Source organism: Ambystoma mexicanum, chromosome 3p (assembly GCF_040938575.1).
Source record: "Ambystoma mexicanum isolate Mex_15411 chromosome 3p, UKY_AmexF1_1, whole genome shotgun sequence".
In the NCBI taxonomy this organism is placed as follows: domain Eukaryota; kingdom Metazoa; phylum Chordata; class Amphibia; order Caudata; family Ambystomatidae; genus Ambystoma; species Ambystoma mexicanum.
Window position 1 is genome coordinate 1248146100 of NC_090925.1, and position 20684 is coordinate 1248166783.

Here is a 20684-nt window from a genome sequence, read left to right on the forward strand (position 1 = left end):
GGGGAAGAGAAGGTCTCGACGTGGAGGAAAGCTGGAGGTCGTTGCACTGCCAGGGAAGAAACCAGCCGCAGAGTTTCTCGGTTAAAAGGTACTACCCTTTTATTCGCGGTAGTGGTGAAGCGTGGCTATCTGGCCGCCGGGGTGCTTGGCACGGGCGATTTGACCATGAGACGATCCAGGAAGGCAAAAAGAGGGCGAACTGGTTAACCCCACCAGTTCAAAGGAAGAAGACTCTCCAGAATGAAGATCTTTCTGTCGTCGGGAAGTGATGAGGCGGTTCAGCAGGGCTCCACCGGTGGTGTCATCATTGCAGGTCGGCTCAGCTTCTCCCTCTTCAGAATCTTTAGGTCCTGTGGCGACTTCTGAAGTTCCAGTCTACCCATTCATCAGTCCTAGCTGTCACTCAAACATGCTAAGTGGTGGCTCACCACTGGGCCAATCACACAGGAGTGCAACTTGAGTTGCCGAGACAACTCAGTCCAGGGTGCCTATTCCCCCCTCCCACACATCCTGTAGACCCAGACAGAGTGGCACCACTTTTGGAGGCTTCTGTGCAGAACATTGCACCAAAAAAGTGGTGCATTTAAAATCAATGGGAAAATCCCATAGGAAATATTCTGTTGGAATTTTCGCGTGATAACCACTGCCACCAGCCAGAAACTCAACGAGGGGGGACTGCACAGTGCCCCCTTGAAAAACAGACCCAGGGGAAATCTAATTTCTCCTACCAGTACTTCCACAATATGATGGTTTGTACGGGTTCTGTTCACAATTGAAGACTAGTAAAGTCAATGGTGACTTTACATGCCCTGGGAGACAGTAGTCATTCCCAGGGTATGGAGTCTATGTTTGGGGGTCACTATGACACCCCTGTGTTACTGCACTGAGGGTGCTGTGTAACATACTTACCAAAAACACATGCAACCCTATGGAGTAAAAGACCTCATAGCCCATAAAACACATTACAAAGTCAAAAGACATTCTCAAATCATGCCTAAGAGTGGGAGAAAAAGAGTCTCACTCTTAGCAGGAGAAAAAAATAAACCCCAAAAATCCAGCAAAGCTGCTGGGGGACTCACTAGGTTTGGGATATTAGCCTAACAGAGAATTCTCCCTAACACTCGCCCCCCCAGACTAAGAGACAGGAGGATTTAATCCACTCCTGGATCAATCTCACACCTCTAGTCGATGACATACATCCTAGAGAGACCATCAGCATTTTGGTGGTGACACCCTGACCTGTGCTCAATGGTGAAATCAAACCCTTGAAGGCAGATTGACCATCTCAATAGTTTTGGGTTTTCCCCCTTCATTTGCATCAACCATCTCAAGAGTTGGTGGTCAGTCTGAATGACAAAAGTAGAACCATACAAGTATGGCCTAAACGTATTCAGTGCCCACACAATGGCAAAACATTCTCTTTCAATTGTTGCCCACCTTGTCTCAGGATCCTTCAGCTTTCTGCTGATGAAGCAAATAGGGTGCTCCCTGCCTTTCCCATCCAGTTGGCTAAGGACTGCACCTATACCTAGTTTAGAAGCATCTGTCTGCACAATTAAAGTTTGGTGGTAGTCAGGAGCTCTCAGTACTGGTGCTTGGCAAAGAGCTTTCTTCAGGTTTTCAAAGGCCTGATTGCACTCCTCATCCCATCTGACCTTCTTAGGGAATTTTGGAGAGGAGATTACATTCAGTGGATAAGCTAAGGTCCCATAGTTCTCAATGAAATTCCTGTAATACCCAGTGAGGCCTAGGAAGGCTCTCACCTGGGTTTGAGTAGTAGGTGTTGTCCAGTTTTGCACAGCTTCAATCTTACTGAGCAAAGGCCTTATTTCTCAACCTCCTACCTCATGCCCAAGGTAGACCACTTTACTCTGTCCAATCTGGCATTTGCCTGCCTTTATGGTCAGGTTGGCCTTCCCAAGAGCCTGCAAAACATGTCCTAGGTGGTTAACATGCTCTTCCCAGGAGTGGCTGAACACTGCAATGTCATCCAAGTATGCCATGCAGAAGTCCTCCATCCCAGCCAGAACCTGATTTACCATCCTTTGGAATGTTGCAGGTGCATTTTTCAGTCCAAAAGGCATAACCTTAAATTGGTATAAGCCAACTGGGGTAGAAAATGCAGATTTCTCCTTGGCATTGTCTGTCAGGGCTATTTGCCAATAGCCTGACGTTAGATCATATGTGCTGAGGAACATGGCTGCACCAAGTCTATCCACCAACTCATCTGTTCTAGGTAAAGGGTGGGCATCAGTCTTGGTGACTGCATTAAGAGCTCTATAATCCACACAGAATCTCAATTCTTTGGATCCTGCCTTTGGTACTAACACAACTGGGCTAGACCATTGACTATTAGAGGGCTCTATTACCCCGAGGTCAAGCATCTTGCTGACCTCCCCTTTGATGTGGGATCTCACATTTTCTGACATTCTGTATCCTCTGCATTTGACTGGCAGGCAGTCACCAGTGAGTATATCATGCTGGTCCCAATGTGTCAAGCCTGGTGAAAGTGAGAACAGGGAGGCAAACTGATTTAACATAGATTTGCACTCTTCTTGTTGCTCGAGTGTTAGATTTGAAGAGAGGTTTACTCCTTCAATCTTTTCAACCAAGGGTAAGCCTCTGAGGATATCACGGAGAGCTTCAATCTCTTCTTCCTCTTCTGTTGAAGCTAGAAGCAAGGCTCCTACTTCAGGCCTGGAGACATACGCCTTTAATCTGTTGGTGTAGAAGACTTTGGGAGTCTCCTTGGGATTGCCCAAGTCCACCAGATAGTTCACCTCTCCAAGTTTACCCACAACATTGAAGGGTCCCATCCATTTATCTTGCAAGGCCCTCTACCTTGTTGGGATCATACCTAGAACTAGCTGGTCTTCAGTGAACTCAACCATGTTAGCCTTTTGATCATGCCAATGCTTGACCAAAGCTTGTCCAGCTTTCAGGTTATCACTAGCTTCTGCCATCATGTCTGACATTCTCCTCCGGAGACCTATCACATAGTCAGTCACTCTGACTGGCTTGGGGGAAGGAGCACTCTCCAACCCCTCCTTAATCAGGGCCAATGGACCTCTGACTGGATGGCCATAAAAAAGTTCAAAGGGAGAAAAACCTACTCCCTCCTGAGGGACTTCTCTATAAGCAAAGAGAAGGCATGGCAGTAGAAGGTCCCACTTTCTTTTAAGGGGATCTTCCAAAGCACCTGTCATGCTCTTCATGGTTCTGTTGAACCTTTCTACCAATCCGTTTGTCTGAGGGTGGTATGCGGTTGAGAACTTGTAAGTAACTCCACAGGTTTTCCACATGGCTTTCATGTAGTGGGGCATAAAATTCGACCCCCTGTCAGAGATTACTTACTTAGGAAACTCAACCCTGATAAAAATACCAAGGAGGGCCTTAGCCACAGCCTGAGCTGTAACAGTCCTCATAGGAATTGCCTGAGGGTATCTAGTAGCATGGTCTACTACAACAAGCATAAACCTGTTGCCTGAGGAGGTTGGGGGATCAAGGGGACCAACAATGTCAATCCCTACCCTCTCAAATGGGACTCCCACTACTGGGAGAGGCACTAAAGGTGCCACATTCTTGGAACCAACCTTACCAGAAGTTTGGCAGGTGTGGCAGCTCTTGCAAAACTTATCTACCTCAGCCCCCATTGTTGGCCAATAAGAGTAGAGTGAAAGCCTTTCTTTGGTCTTCTTGAAACTCAAGTGACTAGCCAAAGGAATCTCATGGGCTAGTTGCAAGAACTGTTGTCTGTTTTCTTGGGGTTCTACAAGCCGCTTGTAGTCTCCAGGTGCAGACTCAGTCGGTTCACTCTAGAAGAGGCCATCTTTCCAGTGCAACCTATACTTCCCAGGCTCTTGCCCATCAGCCTGAGAAGCTGCCTCTTGGCGAAGACCTTCCAGAGTTGGACATTCTCTCTGTCCCTTACTGAAGTCTGCCCTGTTGGGTCCATCTTCTGCCAGTAAAGACTGCAGCTCAGGATGGTCAACAGGATCCAGATCTCCAATGAGTTCTTGGCCTTCCACTAGCTCCTCTTCAGAGTCTAGCTCAACCACACAGGGTTGTACCTCCCTCTCAGCCTCAGCTGGAGGTGGAGTTACAGGTGTAACCTTGGACAACCTAGGGGAAGTCCTTGTTGGAAGCACTGGAGTGCTTGCTGCTGGCTGTTTCCTAGAAGTCTTGGTTTTCTCCTTTGCTTCTTGTTGTTCAGAGATAGCAAGTTGTAACTCCAGTGAAGTAGGAGTGATATCCTTCTTCATCATCTCCTTGGGAGTACCTCTCATGGTTCTCTCCCTTGCAGGTCTGGTGAGCTCCTGTAACCTTTTACTAGGAGGTCTGGGGTATGTGACACTACTCCCAGAGTCTTCAGGTCATTTCCCAACAGAACCCTTCCTGGTACCTCACTTTGTATGCTAACAGGTATCTTCACAGTCATGTCATTACACTGGATGAGAACTGGTAATTGAGGAAGCATCTGCACAGGCCCTCCAGCTAACTTGGTGAGGCGTTTGGGTACCTTAGCAACATCCTCTGCCTGAAAAAATGATTTATCCACCACAGTTATGCTGGCCCCAGTGTCCCTAATGGCAGGAGTCTCCTGACCATTCACCTGGACACTGTCCTTATAATACTCTTTAGTATTATCTGGGATAGAATTATATACATCTAAATTCTGTTTTCCCACAAACCCAGAGACACTAAAGAAACACTGGCTGAGACCCCAATGGGATCATCATCCAGTAGTAGAAAGTTTCCACTGGCCATCTGTACTTCCTCCTCTGGAGCGAAGGCTAAGGAGACAGTGTGAACCCCTGAAGGTTTACCCTTACATCTGGGATCCCCTTTCACATGGTCAGGCGAGCTACAAACATAGCATTTACCAAATGCTTTATGGAATGGTAGCTTGCTCTGACCTTCTGGTTTGGCACCAGAAGGTACACTAGCCTGATTCGGTTTCCCTAGTGGCTTACCTTTATTGTTTTGTTTGGGGCCCTCTTTGGGATTGGAAGTATTAGAATTCTCTTTGGAGTCCTTTTTAGGCTGCTTCCCCTCATCCTTTTTCTGAGTTGCCCCAGAGTCCTTGTGAGTAGCCCTTTTGGCAACCCATAAGTCAGCAGCCTTACCTAGCTTTCTGGAATCTAATTCCTTTGAATCAGCCAAGTGCTGTCTGAGTTCAGGAGAGCAGGCATCATAAATTGACTCCAACATCAGAAGATTCTTCATTCCCTCATAAGTGTTCACCTTGTAACCCTTAATCCATCCCTCTAAGTTCTTCAAACTTTCACTCACCCGGGTAGCCCAAGGGGTACCATCATGCTTTTTGAGGGTCCTAAACCTCTTAAGGTACTGGGAAGGGGTCTTCCCAAATCTAGCTATCAAAGCTAGCTTCACACATTCATAATCCTTCTTATCCACCTCCCCCAACTCCATTACCACATCAGATGCAACAGGGGGGAGCCTAGAGAACAACCAGGGAAGTAACTCATTCCCTGAGATGTCCTGGAGCCCATGATTATACTCAAACATAGCCAACCAATCCAACACATCCAACTTAGGCTCATACATACCCACAATCTCTTTAGGCTTCCGGGGTCTTTTGGGACTGGAACACCTAGAGGATATGGAGAGAGAAGCATTTTCAACAGACAATTTCTTCATCTCTAGCTCATGCTTGAGCTCCATTTCTTTGAGCCTTAGTTCAGATTGGGCAGTTAGTTTCCTGAATTCTAATTCAAGCTTCATGTTTTCTAGTTCCAGATATTGAGGACTAAGTGTGGGACCTGGTAAAGGTACAGTAGCAGACAGAGGCCTAGGGGGGACAGTCACAGCAGCCTCACCCTCCTCTTCTGACTCTTCCTCGGGATTATCAATACTTTGATCAATATCAATATCATTACTGTTATCTACATTCTCTGGGAGAGTGGGTTCCTCTGAACCATCACCCAGACTTTGGTTTGCTAACAATCTTTCTATTAGCTCCATTTTCTTGCCTTTAGTCAGGAGATTCTTATGCTTACAGAGAACTTTTAAACAATCAGCAGTTTTTGTAGCAAGGGACTCTTGACTATAACTTTCCATAGTTGACAGGTTAGAAAATAAACGTTTTAGTGCTAAGCTTTGTGGTTACTTGCACTAAGGTATCTATAAGCACACTAAAATGTATACTCAATACAAATCCCACCACTTACACCAGTGTTAGGCCGGAACCTGTGCAGTTCCCTTTAGGACCACTGCAAAAAGTTTAAGACTACAGGTTTTGGCAGTAAACCCAATTGGTAGACATTACATGCCCTGGGAGACAGTAGTCAGTCCCAGGGTATGGGTTCTATGTTTGGGGGTCACTATGACACCCCTGTGTTACTGCACTGAAGGTGCTGTGTAACATACTTACCAAAAACACATGAAACCCTATGGAGTAAAAGACCCCATAGCCCATAAAACACATTACAAAGTCAAAGTACATTCTCAAATCATGCCTAAGAGTGGGAGAAAAAGAGTCTCCCTCTTAGCAGGAGAAAAAAAGAAACCCCAAAAATCCAGCAAAACTGCTGGGGGACTCACTAGGTTTGGGAAATTAGCCTATACAGAGAATTCTCCCTAACATACCAGAAGATCACAACAATGATAAGGGCATAGAGGAGGCAGTCCAGGGGCAGTCCGGGTCGATACCGTAGTGGTCTATGAAGTGTCAATGGAATAGGAGATGTAACAATCCAAAAGTTTGGGCGTGGGTCGAAACCAGGAGATCAAGTTGGGACTTTGTGACAAGATTTCACGAAGGAAAACGGACGTAACCGCAAATAGTAAGAAACACTAATTAGCAGCAATAAGCCAGCTGGAAGACGCTGGTTATAAACCTGTAAGGGGGAGCGTGCATTGTTGTACGTCCTTCACATACGAGCCGTGTCAGCTGACACACGTTCCGCCGTAAATTCTACAGACGCCTTGGCAACCTGTATCTGCTCCACAAAGGAGCCTGTGAATGGGACGTACACCGCAGGGAAGGTTTTGTCTGCCGAAGTGTAACAGCATCCTCCCCCAAAGACACCAACAACCCCTGGGCGGAATGAAATTATTTCAAAAGATCAGGGCAATGCAAGTTGGACAAAGGTTCCCAGGTACGATCCTCAGGCCCGAAACCCTTCCAATCCACCAGATAGAACACCGTGCCCTTAGAGACTTTGCAGTCCAAAATGCGTGAGACCTCGTACTCCTCTTCGCCGTCCACCAAAATCGGTGAAGGACGTGTCGGTAGTCGAGTAGACCGGACAAAGGGTTTGATCAGAGAGACATGAAAGACCGGGTGAATTCACCAAGAACGTGGCAACGACAACTTGACCGCTGCAGGGTTGATAACATCAGAAATGGTAAAGGGCCCCACAAATTTAGGCAGAAGAGAGCGTTTACCAGCAATCCGTAAGTTACTGGAGGACAACCACACTTTCATGCCAATCCAATAGACTGGTGCCGACGAACGATGAACATCCGCGTACTTCTTTGCACGATCTTGAGCCCGAAGCAAGTGACAGCGAACATCCCGATGAACTTGGTCCAGATCTCTTACGCAATCTCTTGCGGCCGGGTTGGCATCCGGCAAGGTCGGATCAAGCGGGAGTGTTCTAGGGTGGCAACCATATAAGGCAAAGAAGGGAGACACCCCTGTGAACGTATGCATAGATTTATTGTATGCAAACTCAGCATAAGGCAATGAAGTGAACCATGACTGTTGAAACTGAAGACATAAGCAGCGTAGGAACTGTTCGATAGTGGCATTGATTCTTTCAGTCTGCCCATCAGTCTGAGGATGGTATGCCAAGGAATACCTATCCTTAATACCTATAGAAGCCGTGAGAGACTTCCAGAATCGTGAGGTAAATTGCGTCCCACGATCGGAGACAATGACAGATGGCAATCAAAAGAAACGAAATACGTTCGTCATGAACAATCTAGCCTGACCAGGAGCTGAGGGCAAGCCGGAACAAGGAATGAACAAAGCAAATTTTGTGAAGTAGTCCACAATCACCCAAATGGTGTTGTGTCCCTGTATAACAGGCAAGTCAACAATGAAATCCATCAACACCATCTGCCAAGGTTTGTATGGGATTGGCAGGGGCTGTAACAAACCCACAGGTTTGGCTCTGGAGATCTTACATTGGGTGCAAACGGCACAGGTTATGATGTAATCCTTTACGTTGCGTGCCATGGAAGGCCACCAAGCCCAACGACGTAATGCCTCGAGGGTTTTCTGACTTCCTGGATGTGCAGCAACCAGAGAATCATCGGACCACTGGAAAGCTAAGGTCCGGGCCTGGCCCGGCGGAATGAAGATGCATCCTTGAATGAATGGCAGACCTTGAACTAGTTCCAGGTTGAAATCAGCAATTTCCGTGGGATGGGTTGAGACCCAATCAATGATGATTGAACGTAAGGACAGTTGAACAGAACATCGACAAACAACTTTGTTTGGTAGGGGAGGTAGTGCTTCATTTCGCTGGGACAGGTTCCCCGCATGGAGGCGAGAGAGAGTGTCGGCTGACATTTGGGCCTTGGCAGGACGGTAGGTGATAATAAACTGATATTGTGAAAAGAATAAGTGCCACCGCGCCTGTCTGGCAGTAAGACATTTCATTGATTTGAAAGCTAACATGCTTCTGTGATCTTATAATGTTACTGGATGTTTTGCCCCCAAGAGGTGATGTCTCCATTCCACGAAAGCGTCTCTGATGGCTAGGAGTTCACGTTCCGTAATGGGATAATTCCTCTCGTAAGGTGTCAGCTTGCGAGAAAAGTAGGCAACTGGATTTATATCGCCGGAAAGAGGACAATGTTGAGACAAGACAGCACCAACTGCATAACCCGAGGCATCAGCCTCCACAAAAAACGGGAGATCAGGATCGGGATGTTTGAGGACAGGCGCGGAAGTGAAAGCGGCTTTTAATTGGTCAAAAGCCTTTTGGGTTTCAGATGACCATACATATGGCACCTTGGCACTGGTCAAAGAGGTAAGAGGCGCAGAAATCTCAGAATAGCCGTTGATAAAAAACCTATAAAAATTTGCGAAACCCAGTAATGATTGTAGTGATTTGATAGTTTTGGGCTCTGGCCATTCTAAAATGGCACTGACTTTAGATTGACTCATACGAATCCTACTGCTAGTGAGATCGTAACCTAAGAATTCCAAATCTGAGGCATGAAAGATGCATTTTTCGGCTTTTATGAATAAATTGTGATCCCTCAGCCGTTGAAGCACCGTTTTGACATGTAGTACATGGTCCGTCTGGTTTTGTGAATAGATCAGAATATCATCCAAGTAAACTACCACATACTGATCAAGGATGTCATGGAATATATCATTCATAAATGCCTGGAAGGTGGCCGGTGCGTTACAGAGCCCAAAGGGCATCACCAAGTACTCAAATAAACCGTAACATGTCTTGAACGCAGTTTTCCACTCATTCCCTCTTCTCATACGGATTAGGTTGTAGGCCCCTCTGAGATCGAGTTTAGTGAATATTTTTGAGGAACCCAACTGATCAAGGAGAACAGAGATCAGGGTAAGGGGGTACTGGTTTTTTATGGTAGCTGCATTCAAGGCGCGATAGTCAATACAGGGACGTAAATCCCCTTCTTTCTTTGGAACAAAAAAGAGCGGGGACACAACTGGGGATTTTGAAGGACGAATAAACCCCATGGCAAGAGCCTTGTCTATGTACTCTTTGAGTACTGCATCTTCCTTGAGAGTGAGTGAATAGACCCTTCCAGCAGGTATCTTTATCCCTGGTATCAAGTCTATCGGACAATCATAGGCCCGATGTGGAGGTAGAGATTCTGCCATACCTTTGTCAAATACGTCCAAATATTCTGCATAATGAGAAGGAACCATGGACACGAGGTTGTTTGATATTGCTCCAATATGCATGGTTGAGGATACCAGTGCCTTGGCAGGGCTATCCTGGCTGATTCCAAGCAAGGTAGTGAATTGACTATTGCAAACGTTGGAAGGAAACTGGATCTGATATGTCGACCAACCAATGACAGGGTTGTGGAACTGCAGCCATGGAATACCCAGGATGACTTTGTAGGCCGGAGCTTTGATAATATCGAATGATATCATTTCTGTATGGCCTTCATCAGTGCTCATATGCAATGGAACCGTTTGATGAGTTACCTTTCCAGAGACAAGGATCGAACCGTCCGCCGCATTAACAGTTTCAGGTATAGTTTTAGGAATTAGAGGTATGCCTGACATAGAGGCAAAGCATTGGTCAACATAGTTACCGGTTGCTCCCGAATCTATCACTGCCATTGCCTGAAACGAACGATCTTGATTTAAAGAAAATGTAACAGGAAGCCGGACCAGCTGAACCGGATTCTGTATCTGAGAGTCCAAAGGTGGTCCTCCCAACGTAGGGACTCCATCTACTGTCGGGATTTGGCGTTTCCAGTCTTTCTCTTAGGTTTTTTGGGACATTCGGGCAGCAGATGATCAGAGGCCCCACAATACATGCAAAGATTGTGCGATCTGCGATATTCTCTTTGAGCAGGCGTCAGTGGACCCCTAACCACACCGATCTACATAGGTTCTGGTGCAGGAAGTGTTGAGGATGAAGCATCCGTATGAGCTGAGGCTCAGGTTTCTTCTCTCCGTGCCTTTCAGCTTTATGGGCATCAATCTGAAGGACTAAATCAAACATTTCCCCGAATGCTGTGGGAACCACTGGGACAGTGGAGAGAATGTCTTTTAGTTCATCAGAGAGACCTTGATAGAAGACCGCAGTCTTCTTTTCTTTGGGCCAATCTGTTTCCGCTGCCAGCTGATTAAAGCAAGCCAGATAAAACAATAGAGAATTGTTCCCTTGTCGATGCTTCAATAGTTCCAAGTCAGTAGCTTGAGTAGTATAACGTGAATCAAATACTTTACTCATCATAACTAAAAGGCATCGCAATTGTAGAGAACATGACTATTTGACTCTAACAATGGATTTGCCCAGGCGGCAGCGGTGCCACCCAAATGTGACAACACAAAAGCCGCCTTAGTCGTGGAAGTAGGGAACGAAGCAGGACGACACAAGAAGTGCAACTTGCACTGATTAATGAAAATCCTGTATTGCTTAGGATCATCCAGGATACGTTCCGGAGGAGCCAGAGGAAACTGGGTGGTAAGCATGATAGGATTTGATTCCTATGCGGGAGCTGGAAAGCCGGACCCCGAAGCAGTAGCACCAGTGCCTGAGGTTGGGGTAGTTACCAAGGCCTGGATAGCATCCATACGTTGACGTAATGCCTCTTGTGCATTGGTCAAGTCGGTTTGTAGATCCGTGACCATTTGCACAATCTGATTCAATGCATCACTGGGCTCCGTGGACATTGTTAGGCTGCTAATTCTGTTACTCACCGCTTCGTAAATAGGTCAGGAAGATAGATAGATGACCTTGGAGACGATATGTACACAGGAATCGATATTCAGCCTCCAACTCCAGCTCCCCTGAGTTCAAGACTCAGGCTTCTTCAAGAGAGGGGCCCTTCTTTACAACGTACCTCTCTGCTGTTTCAATTGGAACAGGCAGAGGTGTCAGTTGAATAAAAGAGCGCGGAGAACACACACCGCCAACACCCAGGCTGCAAAGGAATACAAAGAGATTAGACAGTGCTGAGAAACCAAGTAAGCAATTAAGCACAGTATGGGACAGGAAATACCTAGGCAGTGATTGTAGTGGAACTTTCCCCGGAATGGACCTACAAGTAAAGAAGTAAACCCAAATGAGTGAATTAATCTAATGGATTCTTCCTGTAGAGAGTTTTAGTCAAAACTACAGACCTGAATTGTGGGACTCTCAAGGGTTAATGATTTCCAGGATTGGAAAAAACGACAGGAAAAAATAATAAACGGGGAAGTTTGTACATGGAAGTAAACCCGGGTGGCACGAGGGTCGTGCTAGAGCCGGGTTGGTGCAGGATCAGGAGAGCGTCAATATGCACTTTGAAAATAAGTTTGTTGAGAGTTGGAGTTCAATAAATGTCCCAAATCCAGTAGAGAGGAATACCAACAGAGCAGTAGTAGTCAAAGATGGCGCTGGCAGAAATAGAAGAAAATAAACATAGTTGGTTACCTTAAACACAGACTTCCCAAATGAGAGTTGGAGCACCTGAAGTGTTCCGAATAACTGCTGACGAAGGTGTTGCGAAGACAGCAGGAGCAGGGAAGAATAATCCAAGTAACGTTCCGTGTCAAATACCAGAAGATCACAACAATGATAAGGGCGTAGAGGAGGCAGTCCAGGGGCAGTCCGGGTCGATACCGTAGTGGTCTATGAAGTGTCAATGGAATAGGAGACGTAACAATCCAAAAGTTCGGGCGTGGGTCGAAACCAGGAGATCAAGTTGGGATTTCGTGACAAGATTTCACGAAGGAAAACGGACGTAACCGCAAATAGTAAGAAACACTAATTAGCAGCAACAAGCCCGCTGGAAGACGCTGGTTTTAAACCCGTAAGGGGGGTGTGCCTTGTGGTACGTCCTTCACGTACGAGCCATGTCAGCTGACACGGGTTCCACCGTAGCTTGTACAGACGCCATGGCAACCTGTATCTGCTCGACAAAGGAGCCTGTGAATGGGACGTACACCGCAGGGAGGTTTTTGTCTGCCGAAGTGTAACAGAATCACATCTGTGTTGTGATGTTCTACTGCACCCCTTGCATCTGGCTATGAGCATGTGAGCTGCTGGAAGGCCTGTGGAATGTTAGGACGAGGAATGCTGTGTGAGTGTTTCCCCTGAGTGTTCTGTGAATGTCAGTTGGAAGTGAGCTGCATGATGTGAGGGTGCAGGTGCGTGTCTCTGCGTCTCCTGACCCTAATGTACTTAACTTTACTTGTGACTTGAGGACCTGTAACCTGGACCTCTAGTTACTTACCTCACCTGTGACTGCGTTCTCATCTTTACAAGGAATACACACTTTAACAATCTGCTAAGTACACTTTAACAATCTGCCAAGTTAGGGACTTGGCCATCCTCCTGTCATACATTCCTTTAATTCAGAACTCACACCCACTCCAGGCAACAGAGCCAACTTCTGAATTTCCCATGAAGTGCTGAGTGAGGAGGGCGGGGGGGAAACAGGCCATGGCACACCAGCGTACTAGGCACTGGTGAGTCTAGGAAAGTCATTTCAAAGACAAGGAAGGCCCTCCTTCTGTAACAGGTATACCTTCAGCCAACAATGATATTTAAACCTTGTCAATAACATCATATATTCATTTGCACCATACATTAGTGTCTTAATATTCACTTGTGGATGAATGCACAATTAAGTTAGGAGCAGCAACTCTTAGATCTCACCACATGTGCCACAGTACCCCATCCCCCCTTTATATAAGGACATGCTTATCACATGGAAATGTGTGAATGACAGGACTAAAACCCGTGCCTAACATGCAAGGCTACTTTCATAATCACCTTCCAGAAATATTTAGTTGAGTCTCCTCTAGGATGCAAACTGTCCTTGCCCATCAGTGTGTAAGATTCTAATTAAAGACTACACATCCAGTGATAGGAGGAATTACTGACCATTGTTCTGAAATCAGAACACAATCTAAGTAAATAATTGGTAGCAAGACACTTGTTGATTGTGAAACAGACTGAGGCTCCACTCAGATTCTTAATGCTGGAAACACTTCCTCAATTCCTAAAGTACTTGCTGAGATAAATATCTATGGAAACATTTCAGGGTTTAAGCTATACATGAATACATCAATGTTGATGCCACTTAGTGCTCAATTAAGGAAGTTGCTTTTGTAATTCTTGAGGAAAAAATATACAGTTTATTTATGAATGCAGCAACCTCAACCACATCAGCTTCAAGTCCATCAGCACCCCCTCATCGTCCACAACATGGACGTTGATGCTTGCCAACATCCGCTCAGCTATCACCCATGCAGCAGGCATTGCAGACCTCATCACTACACCGGACCTTGACGCCATCTTCATCAACAAGACCTGGCTGACACCCACCTACATCCTAAATGTCCTTGTCCCCGGCAGAAAGAGCATTCAACAAAGAGACAGGCTGAACAAGACAGGCAAAGGCCTAACAGTCATTCAGAAGACCTAGTGGCCCTACACAAGACTTGCTCTTGATGACATTGGTTCATTCAAAGTCCTCTGCTGCCACTTTCAGCTCTCCCTCATGGGCACGGTCACCTTCCATCCGGTCTACAGACTACCCAAACCCAACACCACCTTCATCAGAGACTTCACCAACCTGGTCACCAAGATGACCCTCACACACGTCAGCAACATCTTTCTAGGTGACTTCAACCACCCAGACAACAAGACCAACAAACCCATGAAGGAAGCTCTCCTCTGCCTTCTTGACACCATCAGCCTTACACAGCACACCAAAGACACAACACATGAAAAAGGTAACATCCTCAACCTAATCATGACCCACTACTTTCCCTCCACTACAGCTCCCTTCTACCGCTTGACAGGTCTAACCATTTGGCCGTGCTTTTCAACATCCTGCACACCACCCCAGTCAAGCACTCCCAGCAGAAGCCCATCAGACAAACCTTCAAAAACTTTCCAGTGGAAGCCCTCATGGAAGACCTCACCAACCTCCACCTCACATGGACCGAACACCCCAAACCGAACGGCGACTCTCTACTGGAAGCACTCAACACCACCCTCTCAGCCTCCATCAACCGACACGTGCTTCCGAAGCAACACACCTACAAACCGAAACCGTCAGTTCCGGAAACTTCTCAAGACCTTCTTTTTCTCCTCTTCCTTCCCTCTCCCCCTCCTGTGCTAAGCTCTCACCGGCTGCTGCGACTGCGGCCTGGTCCCTTCAGAGACATACAGGGACCAGACCACCCCCCACCAGTCCTTCCCAGCATCCTTCGCCAGCACTTGCGCTCAGGCTCCCTTTCCCAGGACTATCCCAACCCAGTCCTCCTGTTCACTGCATTTTTCTTTCCCTCCCCCTTCTTTCCCCACGGCACTAGCCTCCCTGGCCTGAATGTCACTTGCCCGGCCACCCCCATGTGGGGTCCCCCCACTAGTGCACTCCTCCCCCTTGCACTTATCACCCTGTCAAGCACTTGCACGGTAGGATTGTCACAAGACCAATATAACTGTTTCTTTGTTCTTGTTGCTGTTTTCATATGATATCCCATGCACGCCCCCTCCTCCCCTTCTTGTCTTGTGGCGCCTGGAAACACTTGTGTATAGGTGCCATACAAATGCCCAATAAATAAAATAAATAAATATGTTCACTTCACACACCCAGGCCCAGTGCTTTGCGGTCACAGGAGTTCAGACGCAGCTCCATTCAATCTCTACAATTAATATCTCACTTAATATCATTGCATCGGGGATAGGGACCACGCTGGTCTGTGCCTCAGGTTCCAAAAAAACCCTTAAGGTGTCGCTGCAGTTGAATGTATTGTTGGAAATATATAAAAAGCTCAAGTGAATATAAGTGAAAGTTGTGAATTTTCGATGCGCCAAAAAGGATTTCTGGCATTGGTGTAACAAAAAACAGAGTGACACATTTATGGGGCTTTTCTTTCATCTCTAGTCAGATGATCTAATGCCAGAGGGTGAAGCAGAAACCTGTAACATGTGCAAACATTGCAGAATACATAGTTAAGAATTTGGCCAAGGGTGACAACCACATGACCGAGTTTCAGAGAATCCTATGGTGATTAATCCAGTAATGAACACTCAAAGTAAAATCGGTAGAAAGGCGAAGACAGACGTGGTGTAAGCAGTCCTTGGACATCTTGAGAAAGAGATCATGCAGTCTATAGACGCCATCAAAAATCTATATGATCAACACTTTAGCGCAAGAAAACATGCTGAAGCATTTTATCACGTTGATTGCGGTTTCTTGGACGACGGTGTAATCAAACAGACAGAAGCTCTTTTCAACATCTTCAGCTCAGGTAGTAAAGCATTTATTCATTTATTCATTTATTGTTGCGTCTGTCACCCTAGGCAGCCATATAATGTTGCCTTGCTTTTGAAGCAGCGCTGATTCACATTGCTATGCTGCCTGCATGTTCATGACCATTCATTTGTGGCAGGAGGATCAGAATCAGAATTAGAAAACTGATCCCTGCTGGTTCAAACTCCACTAGATTGCAGGCGGCTTAAGCCTGACTAATATAATGCATGTAAACAAGTAGTGTTCTGCTTCAATTAGGTTGAAGGAGGGAGATGTTTAAGATGGTAGAAGAAAATACAGAAGTCGTGTCAGCATTTTACTCAAAATATCCAATAAACAATAAATAATATCGTGTTCACCTTAAAATGTATGGGGCTATAACTATGAACAATATAGTGCAGGCAATGTGACCTGCAATGCATAATCACATAGTCAATGAGCTGTAAATAGCACAAACCTACAATTGCAAAATACAAGGGGTGGCACAACAATGGGGTGCATGCAACTGAATAGTCAACAGATATGAAAATATAATCTAAAATGCCATAAGGGTTCCCTAGAAGTAATTACATCCTAGTGGGGTGTCCTCTTACACTCCGCCATTTACCATTATATTCCTCCAGGCCTTAAAGTGTTCTTGTCACTCTCTACTCTTATTAATGCTCATCTTTGGAAACTTAGATCACCCATGTGGATTTTCCTCTGCAAATCCACTGGGACTTTATGATGTCAGTGTCCTGCAAAAAGGTTTACATTATGGGGGAAATGTCACACAATATGAACCAATAGATTTTCATTTCCTACCCAGGAGGCAGCCATTTCAAATGTACTGAATACACACTGATACACCAGAACCACTGAAAGACCAGGGTGTTTTACACGTAAATAGAACCGCATACTCATCAGATTTGCTATGTTGATGGATGAGAGAGCAAGAAAAACGTTGTGTGGCAGCAGCCCCCCCACCCCCCAAATAAACATTCAAACTCTATTCGCTTGTATAGCTGTGGTGGTGAAGGCAATAAAGCCACTTATATTAAGCTGAGTACATGTCTGTGTATTTCTTTCCTGGCAGGCAATATTTTATGAGAGGAAGGGAAAGCAATCACACGTTTCATAGCTAGGGACGATCTAACAGGTGAGGTTGTAGAATCCTGGTAACGAGTCTAATCGCTAATTGCCTCCACCCTAATTACGTCCCTTTACATCTCTCCTCAGCACAGTCTGCTCTACACACCTGAGAAGTCCAGAGGATTTCCGAAAAGGGGACATTATTCACATCAAATGCTGGATCTGACAAAGACCAACCTTTCAATAAGGATAGTGCAGGTGCCCTACTCTTCCTGCCACAATGACCAGCCATCATATACTCTGAGTTTGGCATAGAATATTGGTGAAACTGATGGGTAGTTGTACACTTTTGTTTTCCTTGGGATGTCTCACTCCATAGGAACAGTCTTCTAAATGGTTGAAAGCTACATAGATGTGTTCTAGTGCTCAGAGGGGTATTCATGGAAGTTCACTTTAGAACTATATAGATAAGATACAAATATCGTCAGCTAAGTAAGTCTTCAATTGTTTTTTAATTGAATGGGGAATTCAAGGTGCGCACAATATTTACCATATCCTATGTTGCAGTACACATGGGAAGTGTTATCCACTTGTTGAACATCGGATTGGATGTTGTTCTCCAAGATCCGCTCTTCAGAGTCTTGGGTTTGTCTGCTTCCTGAACCATCAGCCCCCTTTCAATCAGCCATGTTTCACCTGTGTAAATGAACTATAATTGTTACAACTATGATTCCTGGTCACTCTGTCTGCATGTTATTCGTGGCAAAAGCATGATTAGGTAATGTGCCAGGCCAAATATCAGAGTCTGTGCCAACTCACATCCTTGCATGTGGATGACACTTTTTAGAATTCATTATTATTATTGGCTGTGTTCATAACAAGCCAGCATTCATACATTTCATTAGATGTTGTGTTATGTATTAACTTCAGTCAGCAATCTAGTAGCCTGTCTTCAATGTCCAGAGCTGTTGTTATATTACATGGTCCTAGAACATCTTTAAAGGAGGTCTAATTGAAAATAGACCATGCATACACAGGTGAACCTGCCATCATACAGTCAGAGAAACTGCTTGATACAACGACGCAGCGTTTCCAGATCATTAGGAAGTACCTTTCTGACATTTGTTAAGCATTTTAGTTTCTAGCCATATAGTAATTTATCAATTTATGTCAACAAGTGCAGTAATTTAATTTTGAATTTAACATATTTTTTAATGACTGATTTTTCAGGCACACCATAGGAAGAGAGCATATACTCTTCAAACGTTGTGATATGGGAGATTGGGAAAATTATCTGAAAAATTGTCATTATGCTTATATGCAAACATTCAATTACAACATACAAAGAGTGGGCGATGTGGTTCCCTGATTTGCCCTAGGTATTGATAGAAGGGTGCCCAAAGGCGCTGGGTGGTACCCCAAGCTATTGGATACTGGATACTCAGGAGTGAAACGCGAGATCCCCAAACGAACCTTGCTAAAAAAAACAGCCCTGGAAACACATGCAAATTCATCAGTCCCCCATTGATGTGGGAACTCGGCTATTCAAACATGGATGGCGGCCAACTGCCTTTGACTAAATGGGGATAAAACGGAGATCCTCATAGTAGGCACCAGGGAAACACTCAACAAGCTCCCTCCTCAATACAAAACCTTCACCATAGACAACTCCACCATCACAGTCTCAGCAGCAGTAAAAACCCTAGTAGTATACCTTGACGCATCTCTGTCCATGACACGCCAGGTCAATGCTATAACCTCCTCGGCTGCACTCACCACCAAGGTGATCAATGCTGTTAAGCCCTTCCTCTCTACCAAAACATTGTCTATCTATTGCCAGACCTACAGTAGGCACTAAACTGGACTACTGCAATGCCCTACCCCTGGGCACTTCAGCTAAAACCTAAACAAACTTCAAGTCGCACAGAATAATGCCCTTAGGGCAGCCCAGAGCATCCCCAAAAGGGATCACATCACTCAGGGTAGGAAAGAAGCACACTGGTTACCGGTAAAAGAACGCATACCCTTCAAAACACTGGCCATCATGCACAGGTGCCTCTCCACCGATGCCCCACCTTACCTATCGGAAAGAATCACTTTCAATCCATCAAATAGACCAATTAGATTGCACCTGACCAACCAGATATACGTGCCAGCCTTCAAAATAACCAAAGCTGGAGGGTCCAGCTTTCAACACCTGGCTCCCAAAAATTGGAATGCCCTACCCACAACACTCAGTAACGAAAGATCCTATACTGCCTTCTGAAAGATGTTGAAAACCACACTGTTCGGCTAGAACTACCAACATGTATAGATACGCTGCTGAACTGTAACCTTAGTGACAGCTCAATATGCCATACTCTGTACTTTTGTGCCTGTCTTCTATACTGCTCAAATTTTTGTGATAGGCCTGTTGCAAAGTGAATAAGCTGTAACAGCGCCACGCTGCCCCAGGGCCGATGTGTGCTTTATAAATGCAAATAAATTATAAATAAATAAATAAATAAATAAATAAACGTTTCAGCAGCAGAGCCTTGCTAACACTGCTGGTGTATATTGGAGGAAGCCTCAGCCACACAGCCTGGGAGATTCTGTTGTGGTCCATAGGAGAAAGCTCAAGAACAAACATGGGACAAGTACATTGTTGTCTAAGGGTAAACGTTGCTCTTGAGGCAGGGGTCACACCATAGGTAAGTAGGTTGGCACTTTATTTCCATCTTCAGGCACTACATTCTGCACGCACGGCTGTCCACTTAGTTCTCCTCCAACTGCCAACCATGATGTCCCCACCAGCATTCAAATTCCAAAGAAGTGACATCATAACAGTTGCTCTCTCATGCCCTTGAGGACTGTTCTATCCATTCTTCCCTATCCTTAGGCAGGTGGCCCCTTGATGAAAAACAGAGCCCCCATCATAGAATAAAAAATAGTAGCTGCCCTTTTAGGGTACCCGAGCTGCAGTCAGTTAAAAAACAGATACGATAGGATTCAACATTTTACTAATTCCTGATGTATAGTAGGAAAACAACCTCACTGACTGTGATACATGTTTCCTTCCTAGAAGGGTGCCAGAGAAAATAGAACAGATTCTTATTTTCTAGTATTTCTTCAGCAACGCAGCCCGGGGAATCGTGTGAACAAAGTAAACAGATTGGTGCAGTCCATGAGACTGACTTGGGTACAATATAAACACAGACAACAATTGAGAAAACCAAACTGATACATTATAATTCCCCATTGTTCATGAGTAAAACGAATGTTGTAGAAATTTCACAGCTGAAATTGTCTTGTGACATAATCATTTTGAAACAACGTTTTCCCCGATTCACCAGTGATTTGTGCAACTGATGTCACACACGTGGTAGGAATGGAGTAGTTTGTAGGGAGGAAGATGACCTCACAGAAATCCCCAGAGTAATAAGAGAATAGCTCTCACACAGCTAGGCCCATTGAAGCATACAATATGCTGGCAGACTTTGAAATACTCTCAGAACCCGAGCCTCACAGATCATCTGACTCCAGGCCCATGGGACAATCGTAAAGAATGGCAAACTATCCCACCGTGGTGTAACAATGTTGTGAGGTTTTGGAGTAGGAAGTGGAAAGTTTTATTTAGAGGAGAGTTGCAAGCAAGAGGTATATGAGGTTGGAGGAGGGCAGAA

The 20684-nt window shown here is 45.4% G+C and overlaps 1 protein-coding gene across 1 annotated transcript in view; it reads left to right on the plus strand.

Moving 5' to 3' along the window:
• Positions 1-15746: 15746 nt before the first annotated feature.
• LOC138581410 (nicotinamide N-methyltransferase-like) overlaps positions 15747-20684 on the plus strand; it is a 114687-nt gene continuing 109749 nt past the window's right edge. Inside the window, exon 1 of the mRNA XM_069652726.1 lies at positions 15747-15949. Within this exon, the coding sequence (XP_069508827.1) occupies positions 15802-15949 (148 nt within the window). The 5' untranslated portion in view covers positions 15747-15801. The remainder of the gene's footprint in view (positions 15950-20684) is intronic.